Below are 18,709 nucleotides of genomic sequence, written 5' to 3' on the forward strand. Positions count from 1 at the left end.
AAATAAGAGAGATTTAGGAAATCAGATAACTTTTTTTTATTTTTATATATATAATTCAGCATCCTAAACTGTTACTGGTGGGTCAGAATGACACCGATTATGACTTGTTTCCGTCTGGTGGGCCAGTTTATTATATTTAACAAACTAATATGGCTCTTAATCAATCTAAAGCCAATACTTCCATATACACATTTAAAGCTAACAAGTTTTACTCTTTTTTTTTTTTTATTTGTAAACGAATAAAAAAAATAAAAAATTTGGATAAAGAAATAAAATCCAGAGGTGACTTCTGTCACTGTGACCTTTCGCCACTAAAGACACGCCCCTTATTTACTTTCAAGAAAGACGGGTTCGCCGAGTTGTGCATAAACATTCATGAACCAGGCCATGACCAGTAGCAAATGGTGAAAATAATGTTTTCAATAAATACACATGAAATATTCCATGTAGTGCTGTTACTATTTTCAAACAGCTTAGGATCTAGTTATCTATATATTGGGACAAGTTTGTGTGTTTTGAAAATTAAAAAATTAAAAAACTGAAAATTGACAGAACCATGACCACAACTGTTAAACCGATATTCACACATTAGATAACTTACTATCAAACATTCTCTACACACTAATGCTACAATAACAGTCCTTTAAGTTTTTTTTTAAGCTACGTCTGGCAGAAATCTAGTCCCTGACCGCCTCTCACAGACCTGATGTTTTCCCTTCATCAGATACTTCTGTGTATGTAAACACTCTCGTTCTACAAACCAGCAGCCAGAGGACGGAGGAGATAAAAACGTGTTTACGTAAAGGTCTGCTGCGACTGCACTGTGGCGTGATGGTAAGAGGCACCGAGCGGAGGAACTCTCCAAAACAGAGACGCCACATTCCTCGGCTTACTCTATTATTCTCGTTTCCGGCCTGCCACGGCGCTCCCAGCACACAGGAATCAACAAGACAAACACACACGCACATCATCATCCACGAGTGTCAGTGCAGCCCTGGTAAACACAACGCATTCTGGCTTCTCCCTGTACTGTCAAAATCCAACAAAAAACAAACAAAAAGTGCTGTCTACATGACAAAGTACAGTCTGCATCGCGGAGCGCTGCAACGACAAACGTACACACCCCCTCACTACTCGGCTCTGTCTTTTCCAGTTGACGCTAATGCAACTGCATTAGCTGGTAATGCACGCAAAGTAAACAGCATAAAGGCTTTTAAACACGAGGAGTACACGATGTGATGTAGCCGTCGAAACAAAACCTTTGCAAAAACCGTTTCCACAGATCGGATTGAGAAAGAAGTAGTTTATTCAGCCCTGCCAAACGATAACAAATCCAGTGAACAAAAAACATCATCAGAACATTTCTGTGAGGAAGAGGGAAAAAAAAAAAAAGTAGAACTCCTTTAGAATTCACTTGTCTAACTTCTCATATAGACACCACCGTTGAAGTGCCACTCAAAACTTTAAAGTCGTGTCTGACTTTTGAAAAAAAAATCAAGCTAAAATATCATCTGCAAAAATGATTAGACAGGTGACAAAGGGAAAGGGGCGGGGCTTTCACTAATATTAGAAAGTTCAATTCGCCTCCACAACTGTCAATCACTCCAGATCCATATGACCATGAGCTCATCTGATATTTTTAATCACATGCAACACGAAGCCCTTACGTTCTGTTGCATTTCTGATAAATGTGTGTGTAAATAAAAATAAAAAAAGTGGAATTTGTATGCAAAATGTATAAAGGATAGCAGGTCTGCAAATGGTTCGGATGTTACCAAGGCAACCGTAAGAGACTTAATAACCTAAACCAAATAATGCAAGACCTTAGGTGAGGTCACACTAAGCAAATTGATAAACGCTGTCGAGATTAGGACTGTCCAAATACATGGACAGATTTTAACTACTACACATACTGCATGCAAAAAGTTATATACATGTACACAGACACACACTTGTATACAGTCAGCCAAAATAATATACACATACTTAAAAAAAAAAAACTGTATAATGTATATTAATATAGTTTTGCTTACTCTGTATAGTATATGCACGTGTGTATATTACAGTAAAGAAAAATCTATACACACGCATACATACACAGTCAAAAATTAATTTTTATTGATTGCACACACATACATCCATACATATTTTCTCAACAATATTTTTATTGATTTTAAACAGGGATATAACAGGGTAAACATGTAAAGTTTCAATATACTATAGATTCTATGACCCTCTTATAAGCCCTATAACACCCACCCCAACCCTCCCTGACTCCAAGCCAGCTATACATGTATAAGAAAGGCTAGACGCCAGGCATCTAAAAAAAAGAAGAAAAATAGAAAAAAAAACATATATATATACACACACACATACACACACATATATATATGTACGCATGTGTGGAGCCGGAAGTTTTTTAGTTCTGCGTGCAAAAAAAAAAAAAAAAAAAAAAAAAAGAGAAGAAAAAAAAAACAAACAGACAAACAACTAAATAAGAATGGAATCGAACTATTAATGTATATGAAAAAAGCGAAGGAAGGGCCCCCACACCTGCTGAAATTTCAAGTCTGAATGACGGATCGAGTAATGAATCTTCTCCAGGGACAAACAGGACATAATATCTCTGAGCCACTGGGCGTGAGTGGGTGACGTGGTATCCTTCCACTTGAATAAAATAGAACGCCTAGCCAGGAGTGTCGCAAAAGATAACAAACGCTGTTTAGCTGGAGTTAGACACTTGTCTTCCTCTCCAGTGACACCAAAGAGAGCGATCAGAGGGTCTGGTTCAAGGTTGCATTTTAATATGTACGACAAGGTTTTAAAAACATCCCTCCAAAATTTTTCCAAGTTCGGGCATGTCCAGTACATATGAATAAGAGACGCCTCTCCACTTTTACACTTATCACAGCAAGGATCAATGCCTGGGTAGAAACGGGAAAGTTTAAGTTTAGAAAAATGAGCCCTGTGTACAACCTTAAACTGTAACAAAGAGTGGCGAGCACATAAAGAAGTTGAGTTGACAAGTTTAAGAATTGAATTCCAAGTATCATCTGATAGTGACAAATTTAAATCTTTCTCCCAAGCAGTTTTAATTTTACTTAAAGGGGTGTGACTCAAACCCATCAATCCACCGTAAATAGTGGATATTAGGCCTTTACGTAACGGGGACAAACATAGGAGATTATCTAGAATATTTACATCAGGAGCTTCAGGGAAATTTGGTATTGAAGAGTTAATGAAGTGTCTTACTTGCAGGTATCTGAAAAAATGAGAATTGGGTAGGTTAAACCTTTCAGAAAGCTGCTCAAACGATGCAAACTTATGATCAACAAACAGATCTTTGCAAAGCTTGATGCCCTTATTGTACCATTCCTGAAACACTGAGTCATGTAAGGAAGGTTGGAAGAGATGGTTAGAGACAATAGGACTGGAAAGAGAGAAGCCCAGAAGACCGCTGTGCTTTCTGAACTGAGCCCATACTCTCAAGGTATGCCTAACAACTGAGTTATTGATAGATTTAATTGAGGGGATGGGGAGTGCAGATCCAAGGAGTGCAGAGACAGAGAGATTTTTTACGGACTTTATCTCCATTTCCACCCAGGCAGGCCGATTAGGTTGGTTGTGGAAATATGCCCAAAAGATGACAGATCGAATGTTTGCTGCCCAGTAGTAAAAACGAAAATTAGGCAAAGCCATGCCACCGTCTCTTTTAGATCTTTGAAGTAGGGACTTATTCAGTCGTGGATGTTTACCTTTCCAAAGGTAAGAGGATATAATTAAATCTAAAGCACCAAAGTAAGATTTGGGAATAAAAACAGGTACAGACTGAAAAAGATATAAAAATTTAGGAAGAACACTCATTTTAATGGCATTAATGCGTCCCACCAGGGACATGGACAGTGGTGACCAGTGTCCCAAGTCCTTTTTTGTTTGGCTCAACAACCTAATAAAATTTTCTTTAAAAAGGTGTTTATGTTTTCTTGTGATTGTAATACCGAGATAGGTAAACTGATTTCTCACTATGTTGAAAGGAAAATTGTGGATACCAGTTGTTAGTGCTGTATTATTAAGCAGAAAGAGTTCACTTTTGTGCAAATTCAGCCTATATCCTGAAAAATAGCTAAATTCACTGAGCAATGACAGCACAGGTGGAAGGGAGGAGATTGGATTTGATATAAACAGTAGAAGGTCATCTGCATAAAGAGAAACTTTATGTTCTTCTCCCTGCCTCCAAATCCCAGATATGTCCCTACAACTGCGGAATGCAATTGCTAGTGGCTCAATGGCAAGGTTAAAGAGCAATGGGCTAAGAGGACACCCCTGACGAGTTCCCCGCTGAAGGCTGAATGGTTGAGACTGCTGAGCATTTGTCAGAACTGTGGCATTAGGGCTTGAATATAATAATTTAACCCAAGTGATAAAACTTGGACCAAAATTGAATTTTTTTAAAGCCCTAAATAAATACTCCCATTCCACACGATCAAAAGCCTTTTCAGCATCCAAAGAAAGGACACACTCAGGGATCCCCTCTGATGGTGTATACAGGATATTCATAAGGCGTCTAATGTTAAAATAAGAAAAACGATTTTTAACAAAACCGGTCTGGTCCTCAGATATAATAGAGGGTAAAACAATCTCTAATCTACGAGCCAAGACTTTAGCAAGGATTTTAACATCCACATTAAGAAGAGAGATTGGTCTATATGAAGAGCACTCTGTTGGGTCCTTATCCTTCTTTGCTATGAGGGTGATGCGAGCCTCATTAAATGACGCGGGCAGCTTACCTTGCTGAAAAGATTCAGATAGAACCGAAGCTAGTTGTGGTGCAAGGTATGAGGAGAATGATTTAAAAAACTCTGCAGGGAACCCGTCAGGACCCGGGGACTTACCAGATTGCAATGATGAAATAGCTGAAATGATTTCCTCCTGTGATATGGGCCCTTCTAATTTTAATTTAGAATCAGGGGACAGTGTTGGGATATCTAGTTGAGTCAGGAAATTCTCAACTGAACTATGGTCCTTAGGGAACTCAGAAGTATATAGTCGAGAATAAAAATTCCTGAATGCATCATTAATTTTAGAATGATCGGTAGTAATGGTACCATCCTCCATCCGAATTCTTGTAATGTGTTGTTGTGCTCTAAATCCTCTTAACTGACTAGCTAAAAGTTTCCCAGATTTGTCACCATGCATCCATACATATTTTAATAGTAAGAGTGTGTGTGTATGCGTATTAGTAAAAAAAAAAAAAAAAGGCACTCTCAAATGTTTTATTTTCTTTTTCATGCAAATAACACGCTGTGAAAAATTTCCACTCAGATCTCACACTGACTCACACACAATTTAAAGCATTTTTGTTAACAAAAAGTACAGCAGCAGCATCAGAGTGTTCACACAATAATGTGAGTGTAAGGGAATAAACAGGTCCAAATTCTACTTAAGCTTTATTTTGACTGAAAGGTAATGATGCGTTAGGACAGATGTCCTGGACTTTAAGCTGTGTTTACAGAGCATGCGAGACACCCCGGTCAGGAAGAGCAAAATAACCTTTAAGCAGCGTTTCAAAACCGATGGTGTTCAGAAGCGAATGCTGGGCGACCCGTGGTGTCACGTGACGTCCTGGGACATCAAAAAGAAACATGAAACGGCATCGCTGATTCACTTCCTGTTTGGGTGTATTCCGAGACCCTGTGCAACAGTTTTGTTTTATAGATTGAAATTGTGGTTGGAGTGAAACTGTTAAATTGCTAGTAGGAGAGGTCAGGGTTACGTTATGATGTCACTTCGCTAGTCGGAATTTACAAACAGCTTGATGGTCTAAAGTTGGCAACTGCAGTAAGGGCTCCATGTGGGCTTCACTTGCATCTTTGTAGCCTTGGAAACATGGATCTACTGGACGCTGCTACGGCACAGGACGTGTTTCGTGTGTCAAATGAGGACAAGTAAATTCTATAAAGGGAAATATCAGAAAGAAGAAGTGTATTAGATAGACAGGGGGAAGTGCGTTTCTCCAAAACGGCGCAGCGGTGCACAAAGCACAAAAACTGAGATGGGACTCTTTAAAACACTGCTGCCGCTGATCGAACGCAACCTTTTGAGTTCCAATTATGTAATCATAGCCTGAACATCGTTAACCATCAACAAACATTTCTGGGAAGGCTAAAGCTCTGGTACCTTTCCAGAGTCAGTGGAAAAAAATTTACCTGCATTAGACAGATTTTTATCAAGCGGTTGAAAATAAAACCAGGTGAAGCGCATGATTTAAATGGATGGGCAGAATATAAACCCGAGTCACATGCTTTCGCATGTGACAATTAAGACACGCCCTCTAATTAGAGAATTCACCGTGCTGGGGTGGGACACGTTCATAACCTAGACATTACTTTATACATACATGACTTGGTTTACTTTCTCCAGTGTCAAGTAGATCATCATATAGATGAGTCAAGCATACAAATTACACATAGATCACCAGTGACATCTGGTTGGACAGACAGGCAGATGGATAGATAGAAAGACAGACACTTTAATAATTACAAATAAAATTCCAGAAGCGGGTTCAATATCAATAAGATCGACCATTAAAAACTTAGGAATGGAGGGGGGAAACAAGCAACTGATAGAAAAAGAAAGGTAGTAAAAAAAAAAAAGATAAAAAAAAAAAATTTCCTGGATGGACGGTGACTCATGTAGGCGTCCAGAAATGTATTTGTTATGAGCAAATATTTGAGTAAAATACATAAATAAACCTCTCAAGCAGCTAGAAAGCAGTTCCTTGTAAAACAGAGTGTGGGAGTCGATAAATTGTATAACCACACACACACACACACACACACACACACACACACACACGTAAAATGCATCACGGGTGACACGTGCCTGGCAGTGAATCTGGTCAGACTGATTTTTTTTTTTTTATTCTGTTTGGACCATATGCGCTGGTACTGGTTTACTGGGTCACCCACCTGCTGATTAAGAATCACTGACGAAGAGCTGAATTTCAAAATGAGCGGCTCACGCGTACGGTCATCATGCTCAACTGCCGCTTTTGGATTAGTTTCTGACTTTCTGCGTACAACTGGGCGTTCAAAAAAACAAATTTGACAATTCTCACTCTTGGTTTAGGAGACAAATGTTTCTTTACAGCAGGGTTGAAAGGTCAAAATCATGTTCGCCTATATTAAACTCATCTGTTAGCTTTCGTCAAGGTAAGAAGGGTCATACTTATGGAAATAATGATTGTTTTGGGAATAAAATGTGGAATGGGTACACGGGAGTAATGTTTAGAGTTGGCAGCGGACCGTTTGGTGAGTCACACGTCGATCACCTGACGCCGCCTTTATTTACCTGCAGACACGGCTCACAGATCTGCTCGGCCAGCAGCTGAGAAGTCTGCATGATTAAATGTGTTGCGTTGCTTCGGAAACCGACATGTTCCTCTTTCTGCAAACCTACACTCTGAGTGACGCTACAGTTCTCCTGTGTGAACTTACTGACCTACGGCCGAAAAAGGGGCCGATCTGAAAGGGTGCTAATCCTCCTCCGGAATCAGACTATGGCGAGGAGGCGGCCGGGGGGAGGGGGGGGGGGTCAGGATGTGGGAGGCGGCTGGTCATCTGCTCAGACAAAAGGTGGCACTGCTATGTGTTTCCAGCCAGTTAATTAGATTCTCCAGCCTCTTATTGCACACATCGCTGCTGTTGAGCTTCATGGGAAGTGCAGAAATTGAGAACGTGCTGTGTGTGTGTGTATGCGCCTGTGTGTGTCCGCCTGTGTGTGCGGGAAGCCCAAACCTTGCAGTGACCTTTGTGAAGCTGCTGGATTACTACACACTTCTGAAGCTATTACAGACTCGGCCAAGTATATTACTTCACGTTTATTTATCTTATTTGCAATTGCAAAGTCTGTACATAACTGCAGTGCACAAAATAAGACTACTTACTAATTATTTTGATGAGTATGTGAATAAATACACCGTCCCAAGTCCTTTATACTGTACGAGTGTGAGCGTGTGGGAGCGCGGGGGTATTGTATCGGCCTCACCGGCTTTATGAGCCACTTCAGGAGAATGATCCTGTGAAACTGTCCCAGTGGTGAGTTATCCAATTTTGAAGTATCCGCAAAAAGACAGACAGACTCACAAGTTAAAAATTTTCGACCGGTCGTATGCGTATAAACAATAGAGCGAGCCTTCCCTTTACACACGGTCAGCTGACCTCCTTGCGTCACCTGGATTCCCCTCGTGATTTGAGAGAAAATCTCACCAGAATAAAAACACAGAAACCAAAACAACTTAGATTGAGTGAGGTTTACTGTCTATTTATTTTATATTTTATTTTATTTACATGTCTTTTCTAAATGTTTTAATTGTTTTAATGTGTAAAAATATGATTATAGTTTTGTAAAATGGTGATATTGGTAAGCTTTTTTGGGCAGCAGGAACGCATTATATGTGTTTACATTATTTCTGTGTGAAAATGTGTTTCATAATACAAAATTTTAAATTAAGAACTTGTATCCAGAGGTACCGCTGTACTTAAAGCACCTGCCTTCCACACAATGCATTTCTCAATTAGATTTACCGTTAGGAATTTTCTTGGTGTGTAATATATTAATGATTTTCCATAGTATAAGATGATTAATCAAACCAATTTTAAGGCAGAAGTACAATATTCTACATGTATATTTTACACTTACGCACTCATTAAACAACAAAATAATAAATTACACTTGACAGGCAACTTAATAAGTGTCTTTCCTTTTTATGTCTTGCTTATATGGAACAAAAAAAAAAAACAACAGGAATGAAAAGAACAAACCCAGACTTTAAAAAAAGGAAGAAAGACATGCTGATCTAAATACGAGTCTTTCCAGTCTGGGCCAGAGCTGTGCTGGGGGAAACAAAGTGTGTGTGTATGTGTGTGTGTGTGTGTGTGTTTATTAGAAAGAGCAGTTTGCTGCAGTTTGAAGATGGCAGCTGTGATTTATGGCCAGTGCCGGTTCTGCAGGCTGCAGGGGGAAAGCCCTCCCACCAAACACTTACACACTCCTTCAAAGATACGACCAGATGCAGATTCTCACACACACGTGGCGTAATTTACAGGAAATGCCTAAACAGTTAAATATTAATAAAAGCAATGAAGTAGTTAGTTAGTTAGTAGTGGTGCCGGAAGCAAAAATGTAGTCGCACTGAAAATTATTTCTACACGAGTCTTTAATACTAACACACACCAGTGCAGGGTTTCACGGTTCTTTTACAGCGTTTTTATATTTGTATCGAATCCGCCTCCCTTCCTCACTAGCCAGAATTCACATTATTTTTTGCTTTCCGTTCTCAGGTACACTTGCGGGTTCACTCCCTCCGATACAACAAGGTGGCCCATACGCGTGTACTCGGTTTGTGAACCGCCGTTACACACACAAGAGACAAAGAGAACGAGCAAGTTATCCTTTTCGTAATGCCTTTATAAGTAACACTTTCGTGTGGCTTCATACTTTATGAGCTATGGCTGTGTAGGTCACGGGAAGAGGTAAAATATTGGCCCGTGCTACTCACTTACTGAGATTTCGAAGGAAATACAGATGGCACTTATTATGTAGCTCAGTGATTAAGGCAGTGGACTATGATTCAGATCAAATCCCTTGACCACCAGTGTTGTCCCTGTCGGCCTCTTGAGCGAGGCCATTAACCCTCAACTGCTCAGATGTATAATGAGACGTAAAAAAAAATGTAAGTCGCTCTGGATAAGGGCGTCTGACAAATGCCTAAATGTAAATAATGTCTATTTCCGTTCTCAGGTAAGACTTACTTCCATATCTGATTCGCTCCTGTAACGCTCTTGAGACCGAAATCATTTCCAGTGTGCACAGAACGATGGTGATCAAAACTAACCAGACTTTAAGATCCTCATGGGGGGGAAACACTCTTCGAACGCTTCATTTATTGTCGCTAATTACCTCCTATATCCAAGACAAACATTTTATCCTGGTGTGTTTCACGTATCTTTACGTTTAAAGCCGTGTACACGCTCCATCCACTTTGGCTGGGGATGGAACTCCCACTTATGCTGGCCTACTTCTTGGAAATAAAGACAGAAGATACATCACTCATGACCCCGTTGCACATTCACAGACAAACGTAGTTTTTCTACAATCTCTTTTTACAGAGGCTATATATATATATATATATATATATATATATATATATATCTCATCTGCTCGATCTGATCAACATGAGTAGACTACATAGGTATAAAAAAAATAAATTAAAAAAAACTGTCAGTGTCTGAGATCCTCCAAGGTTCAACTCTAGGTTATCATCATCGTTAATCTGTCAACAGTCAGAAGTATAACGGTAATTAAAATGAAGCATACCAAGTGTCATACGCGTGTTCGAGACATTATGCATTAAAAGAACATTGAGAAGTCTGAGATGAGAGTACTTTATTTGAGAAAACGTTAGAACAAAAGTGCCCACCGAGGCAGCACAGACCGCAGGGCAGGTAAGCATACCAAGCACATGGTGAATTGTTTGCATTATTTGTCCGAAGATGTAACGATGCGTGTGGAGTCGAATAAACCTGTAAATTTATTTGTTTTATATATTAAATATGCCTTTGCATGCGACCGAGCAGGGCGGGTACGTGTGTGCACGTGTGTATTTGGGTGTGAGTGAGTGAGTGCTTAAGCATGTTTTCGCAGACAAATGAAGCATTAATCTGGCTCAGGGTAAAGGACAAAGACGGGATGTTGCAAAGTGTGTGTGTGTGGGGGGGGGGGGGGCAGAGTCTTTAGCTGCTTTGCTGTTTGATGCAACGCGTGGTTATGAGCTTAGATGTATCGTTTTCTTCCTCTTTCACCTGCTTCGACACACCTACGGCTTTTATCTACTGTAGCAGACGACGCTGCTCTAATATACATTATAAATTCAGGACACCTTTATAACCTTAGAGTTATATATTTTAGCAGGGTTGTATTTTCTGGAAAATATTGGAAAATATTTCAGATCTTTAGCTGTATAAAATATATAAATAAATCAATACCTTTCAAGCACAACAAGCAAAGCAAACAGACTCACATGCCAAACAGAGATCAATGTAACATCAAAGAAAAGATCATCTTTCTCCTAAACGTACACTCCCCTCTTATCACGGCCTGTTTAGATCGGTGCACTGATAAACATTTTATCAAGTGGTGGAGTCTTGCTTTTGCAAACAAGCCAGCTGAAACCATGTGCCTGACACGATTTTAAATAAACAATAGATCAAAACAATACTAGACGGCATCATGGGTATTTATGCGGCATTACATGAAATGAACACCGTTCATAAGCAAAGTCGTACAGTATCGCTAAACGCTCAGCGTGCCTTCTCCTCACTTTTGTGGAAATCATCAAGTAATGATTTTGAAAGGGGGAAAAAAAAAAGGAACATTTTCATTACCAGTCAAAAGTTTGGACACCCCTCCTAAAAAATTCCATGGTCTTTCCTGATTCTTATTTCTTTTAAATGAAGGCATCCAAAATATGCAATAATTTCCTTTTAAATCAGTTGATATTAAAATGCGTTCCCTAGTTAAACCCTGTACAGCCTTGATAACGTGATGTTAAAAATGAACAACAACTCTGCAGCAGAGGTAAGTTTTGGTCTTGCTTTGCTAAGATGGTCTTCATGAGAACTGGTCTCAGGACGGTGCTTGATGGGTTTTTACAAAAAAAATAAACAAATAAATAAACGTACTTTTTTACAAAATACTGTTCTTGCAAGAACTAATCCGGCACAGCTGACCTTCATGTCTTAAAATAACAACTGACTGTTGTTGTAACTTCATTACATAACTCCATGGTTTTGAAATCTTCCAGTATTGTTCTAGAAACCTCTAGAATGCCCGGTATCGTTCTAGAATACTCTATTGCTCTCCGCTTTTAGCCATTAAACTGCCCTTAGTTGGAACCAGCTTCCAGAAGAGATCAGATGTGCTAAAAACTTAAGTCACATTTAAACCTAGACTTAAAACTTAAAACTCATGTGTTTAGCTGTGCATTTATTGAATGAACACTGTGCTGCGTCCCAACTGACTGCACTGAATTTTATGTTCCTTATATTTTTAACTGCTTTATTTTTATTCTAAATCGTTTTATCAAGTTTTAAGTGCCACTACAAATTATTTGTATTTTAAATCAAATTTTAAATTATTTAAAAAGTTTAAGTGCTAGTATTTTCTATTTCTTATGATTATTTTCTTCTTTTTTATGTAAAGCACTTTGAATTACCTTTGTGTATGAAATGTACTATACAAATAAACTTCCCTTGTCTAGAATGTAGAAAATAGATCACAAAAAAAAAAAACTTCGACTGATTATAAGACTGTTGAATAGGCCTCATATAGAGACGTACATTTATTCTTTCACCTTGCCTTGATAGAAACCTGCACGCATGTCCAACGCATTGACACGGGGACAAAAAAAAGAAAAAAGGCCTCCATCACTTATCTAACTGGAACCCCAGATTATAGATGAGATTTCCTTGTGTTTTCGTCAGCACGGCCCTGACTGACAAAGACGCAGCGAAATCAAAGCTTCGCCGACACGAACGTTGACGTTTTGCATCTGGTATCGTATTAGCAATTAGAAATCGTGTTACCTGGTCTGATTGTTTTTTAAAAGCCCTGAGGAGGTGAAAGAACCTGGATTTTCCTTAAATAGGAGAGAAACAGGGTGGTTCTCTTACACTATGTGCAGGTGACAGCATGTAAATGATAAGCATGAGCAGGCCTGCGTTAGCTGGGGCTTTTTTTTTCTCACCTCGTGTGGATGTGCAGTGTTAATCCACTAAGCTCTCAGGCTGTCTGGAGCGAAAAAGCCACTGTACACTGTTTTTTTAACTCGGTTAAGAGTTATCGCAAATTAAGGATTTCACAATGAGAAGATTCCGAGGCAAGGTTCGCAGTGATTGAAAGCAGGAAGGTGTGTGTGTGTGTGTGTTGGGAATTTCCTTTTCAGCTGCTTGTTGCCAAATGACAGAGCCTAAACAGTTGCAAAAGCAAGATCAACATTACACCTCATAAGCCCCCCCGTCATTCCCACTGAGGAGCAATTATAATCATCTCCTTGTTTCTATGGCAAAATTGTAGAAACTCTTCAAATATAACAGGATATCACAGACAAAACAGCAACTGCATCTATTTTCAGCAGGTGTTCTGGTGTCTCAAACCTTTTTTTTTTTTCACTTTACTTCACAGGACAGGAAATAAAGGCTTTGCCTGTTCCTCCAAACAAAAACCGACGGCTTCTCTCATGTTCCATGCTACCTAATCGCGCGTTCAACTGAATAAATATGGCTTCACGCAAATGATTCGCGACATTTAAACACACTTGAAAGCAAACATCTATTTATTTATTTTTACGCAAAAAAGTGTCATGAAGCGGAAAAGTGAACCTGCGATGTTATCGTTCTTCAAAATGCTGGGGTTTCTGTTCACTCTTATTTCAGAAGCGGACACATTACTAAAATAAACAAGATGTCCGGTTCATGTGAACCGCGTGACTGATCCTGCTAGCAGGACGTGCGGTCAACTCTGTGGTTAAACATAGCACGAGAAAAATTATCTCAAAGAGAACATGATCTCTTTTTTTTGTTAAGGGTGTAAACACGATTTACCACATGACACAATCATATCATTCGTCTTCATTGGGATTTGTAATGAACTAGCTCACCACGTTATGGTAATGCAACCACAGAGCCAGTTGTGTCGATTCGCCTTATTATCTTTATTAAATCAGGCAGGGATTTGCGATGCTCTCGTCTCGTTAAAGGTTATAGCTTTTAATTCTGTATTCAGAAAAAAAAAATGCCACTAATGCAAACAATACGTTGAGAATTGACAAGATTTCACGAAAGCGTTGAATCTGACTTTCTCAACGCAGTCTGTCAAACAAACAAACACCTACTTCTAAAAGCAGGTCTAGTTACGGGTGCCTGATAAACATAAGCCTCCACGTAGGTGTTGCTGAGCACCAGGGTGAACATCATTAAACCCAGCAAGACCGACTAAACCTCCATCTGCTCGGACAGATCAACTGGCAAAGCCTCGTCCTCAGTCTTGCACTTACATGCGTGCGCGCACAAATTAATTCAATCTCTTAAAGTGGAGAGGTTAGACATCCAGTACTCGTGGTCTTGGTGAAGATAAAACATTTTAAAAAAAATTTTTGTTTTTTTTTAGATACAGCTTCGAATGCTCCCGCTTCCTACACCTTAGGCGAATATATCGGTCGGAAAATACAGACCTGCTCATGTGACCGTTCTGTATACCTTGCACCTGAACTCTTTACACAAATACATTAAATAAATACAAATAAATAAACAAAAAAAGTCCCAGAGATGATTTAGCTGAAAGGTGTCGGTATGTCATGATTAAGACTTAACTGTGGATGAGGAGGATTGCGTCTCAAGCAGCTTACACTACATCGCACACCACATGGCAGAGGCACCACACACTGGGCCTCACCATATGGCGCGCTCAAAGCACGACAAGCGCTACAACCCGAGCACGAGCTTGTCTTCATGCAGCATTACCATATACTAATGCTAACACGCTCCGTGAATATGAAGGTCTTGATGGGGACACTGTCGAGGAACCTCGAAATCAATATCTTTTTAAACAGGCAACTAATTTAAGAGGCTGCACATGTCTTATGACACGCCCACTCACCATGTTTGTCGAGCGCCCTTAACCAGACTGACTTGCGTTTATCTCATTATACGTCTAAGCGGGTGACATTTGAGGGCACAGTGAGTTTGAACCCATAACTACACTCAGACATATTTAACCACTGGCACAAATCACGTGGAAACAAATATGGTGGCGGGGAACAGCAGATAAATGAGGCCTGAGAGCGATTTTAAAGAGAAAGATCATCAAAAACATCACCTGTCCAGAATGAGATTGTTCCAGTGATACACGACACCACTTCCATTATATAAAAATGGGTCAGGTTGAAGTTTAAACTGTGGCTAAGGGAAAAAAAACCAAGCAGATCTGCAAATGAACAAGTGGACAGAATCACGAGAGAGAGAGAGCTAGGAGTTGGAGGAGGAGGGTTATTGTGTAGGACGACATTTACACACACATGCAAAACGCGCGCACGCACACACACACACACACAAACAGAGAGCCACCACCGCTCTCTGGCTTACTTGAAGCTTTATGTTTTTGTGTAAATTTAAAAAGCAAACTATCTAAGGAACGAAATAAGAAAACCTGGGATGGTGTCCTTACACCCTAGTTCAAGTCGTATCAAATCAGCATGGATGCTCACAGGACATCTAACGAAAGACGAACATGGCACATTTTGTTAGGTTTGTTTTGTTCCATCCAAACAAACACTTTGAGGCTAAAAAATACCTAACTCAGATTTAACTCTGCGAAACCGTATCACTCCAGCTTGTGAAATGAACAAGACTTCTTTCTTTGCTTCAGGCTCAGCAGCATGCATATGGCAGCAGTCCACACAAAAAGAATCACACACACACAACTCTGAGCCTAAAGCATCGCACTGCATCAGTAACCGTGTCATTGTCACCACAACATTGCGCATCATCTTTCTGACACACACCTTGTGCTTTCTGCGACAAAAAACCTCAACACACCCCCAGTTTCCAGGCAGCCTGTGGGAGTCACTTAACAGACTGATGTCAGCTCTGGTTTAAACACTACCTGTCATTTATTCTTTCTCTTGTCCTTCACTTAATACTTGCTCAAGGCTACGGTGCTCGCTAGTCACCCCACCTACACGTCTCTCCGACCTCATGCCAGCGGAGCACTTACTACGCACGCCGCCACAGATGACTTGCAACGCAATCTCCCTCTCCCACACACACAGACACACTACTCCTACAAACGGGAGTGTGGATTATAAAGAGGCTTTATAGAGGAGTAAGTTACGCAGATCTAAGCACATTTCCGTACACTACAAACCCCCCGGCGGTGAGATTAATGGCTGCTTCTCGGTTCTTCTTCTCGTCTTTTGGATATCTAGCAACGTAGATTAAAGAACAGACAGGTTTAAGGTATTGATTCTCTCAAACTGATGTGTCAGCTCAAAGCCATAATTTAGGGGCAGTCAAACTTTTTTTTTTTTTTTTTTAAGTTTAAGATCCCCTCGGTTCCCTCCACAGTGAGACTATTGACAGGTACACTCTCCGTGTTGATTGGCTGCATGTTGGCGGTCCACGTTTGCCCCTCGGCCATGTTTACATACAGACTCAAATTTCCTCTCAGACAATAACACCTACAGTGCAGGAAAGCAAGGAGAACTTTACCTAATCTTATCCAAAGGTGTTTGAGTGATTTGATGTCGTGTGCTTCCTTGTGAACTCTTGTTTGCTTAGATCATAGTGAAAAAGTGATTTGACCCCAAACAGGCCCGACTGCACCACGTGTGTCATGTGTTTTTCCTCTTGTGGGAAGTGTTTTGTTTTTTTAATGCGAGATACTAAACTGACCAATGATGCGCAAACTGGGCCACTGCAGGACTGAGGCACAGCACTGGTGGATGTTATGGATAACAAAAAGACACAAAAAAAAATTTTTGAACTGGTTATTTATGAGTGCTGGATTGATTGCCGCAGTCCACAAAGCACGGAGAGAACATGCAAACTCAACATGTGTACACACACACAGACAGACAAGGGGTGAGATTTGAACCTTCAACCCTGGAGGTGTGAGGCAACAGCACCAACTCCCAAGCCATTTTTCTGTACTTGCTTACAACCTTCTCCATCAGTAAATGCATTTACACAGACTCTAATAATTCCACTAATAATCAGAATTATGTCATAACCTCACCTGGAACCATCCGACATGATCGGAATGACAGAAGCAACATAAACCTTTAATAATCTGTTTAATTGTTGAATATTTGCTCTTGATCTCACCAGAAAATTTTGCATCCATCTCTATGAGAACAACTCTCTCCCCCATCTGTCTTTACTTCAACCTACAGCATCTCTGCCTGAGAAAAAGTCACTGATTCGCTCACCTTTCTATACCAAGTAAATCGGATGTCGGATGTCTTGCAATCAATTATAACGCAGAAGGCAGGATTTCTCAGAAAAGACGGAGAGCCTAACCTAACCTTAATGTTTGGATTAAGAATAAACAAACCCTCGTTCTTCTGTTAGATTCCAAACAACATTTAAATCCGGGCAGAGCCAGTTTGTGTACACCATTAGTCAAAAGTCTGGACACACCTTCTAACTCCACTGTCTTTCCGGATTTTTATTTCTTTCTACATTGTAAAACACAGCCGAGGGTATACAGCCTTTAGACCGGCTCTAATCTGAGGTCCGGTTTGTTATTTAATGATTTTTGAGGCTGGTGACTCTAAATGAACTTCTCCTCTGCAGCAGGGGTAATTTTCAGTCTTGTTTTCCTGGAACGGTCTTTATGAGAATCGGTTTCATCATGGTGCTTGATGGGGTTTTGTAAATGCACTTGAACAATAGTGTTTTTGCAAGAACTATTCTAGACTAGATGACGTTTCTATCACATGGTGCACACACACACCAGGCAATTTGGGAAGTAACCTAATTTGCATGCAAGTGGACTGGGGGGGGCACACACACACACAGACAGAATCCAACCCTCGACCCTGGACACTGTGCTAAAAAAAAACCAAACCTGCCTCTGATTTTTGCATTACACCTTATGCAAACAGTTTGGACTGCAGTGGAGATCCATGTAAAGATAATTAGTGTTACTAATTAATCTCAGAGACACTCAGACAACAGAAACCTCTGCAGTGCTCAGGCCCATTGCCTAGCCATGATGATGATGCCCCTCTCTCTTACCTTGGGCAGTTCTCGGAGCTGGTTGGCGTCCAGCAGGAGCTCCTCCAGGCTGCGGGTGTAGCGGTAGATCTCATCGGGCACGGCGTGCAGGGAGCAGTGCCGCTTATCCACCGACTCCACGTGGCGGTTACACCGCCAGAGAGGGATGCACTTGAGCATGGGGCTGATCAGGGCCTCCGCATTAGAGTGCAAATTCCTGCCCGAGGTTTCACTTCCAGACTTGCCTTAAAAAAATCACAGCACCTACACTGAGAGACCTTCTGCTTTTAAAAATAAGCTTCCTGGTTCATTTTGAGGAGGGAAAGGGGGGAAAAAACAAGATGGACTTTCTGGTTCAATCACATCTCTGGGTTAAAAAAAAACAAGCCAACACTGGAGTACTGGTGACTCTCAGATTACTAACTAACAAACTAACCCGACCAAGTCACCTACACTGTTCCCTCTCTCCTTCTTTCTGCTTTATTTATGTAGCACCAGGTAATTTTTTATTATATATATTTTTATTTAAAAAAAAACGGTTACTCCGTTTAAAAGAAACCCCCCTTTTTTCTTTTCTAAATAAGACTTATTTTTCTCCTACGTGCCTGTGAGTAATACAGAAAGCAGATAGCTGCTCTTGTTGTTGTTGTCGTTAGGCTAGTCTATAGCATGCTAGCTCGGTTCCTAAACAACGCGTCTCCAGCTAGTCACCGAGCACAATGCTAACTGTGGGATAAAAAACAACGCGACGGTGTAATACTACCATTCATAAAAATCCAATTAAAATGTCTGTCCGAGGTGAGGACAGGCAGTTGCGGTTGTTAGTTAGTTAGTGTCGGCTCTCAGCCTCGGTTGCAGGTCTCTCAGTCCGCCGG

General features: G+C 40.4%; 1 protein-coding gene across 30 annotated transcripts in view; it reads right to left on the reverse strand.

Moving 5' to 3' along the window:
* Nucleotides 1-18,333, reverse strand: part of scrib (scribble planar cell polarity protein) — a 91,496-nt gene extending 73,163 nt beyond the window's left edge. For all 30 annotated transcript variants that reach the window (XM_053511914.1, XM_053511757.1, XM_053511835.1 and 27 more), the window contains exon 1: nt 17,856-18,333. In XM_053511914.1, coding sequence (XP_053367889.1) covers nt 17,856-18,014 — 159 coding nt within the window. In that variant the 5' untranslated portion in view covers nt 18,015-18,333. The remainder of the gene's footprint in view (nt 1-17,855) is intronic.
* Between the last annotated feature and the right edge of the window lie 376 nt (nt 18,334-18,709).

The sequence above is a fragment of the Clarias gariepinus genome, chromosome 1 (genome assembly GCF_024256425.1).
Source record: "Clarias gariepinus isolate MV-2021 ecotype Netherlands chromosome 1, CGAR_prim_01v2, whole genome shotgun sequence".
Taxonomy (NCBI): Eukaryota; Metazoa; Chordata; class Actinopteri; order Siluriformes; family Clariidae; genus Clarias; species Clarias gariepinus.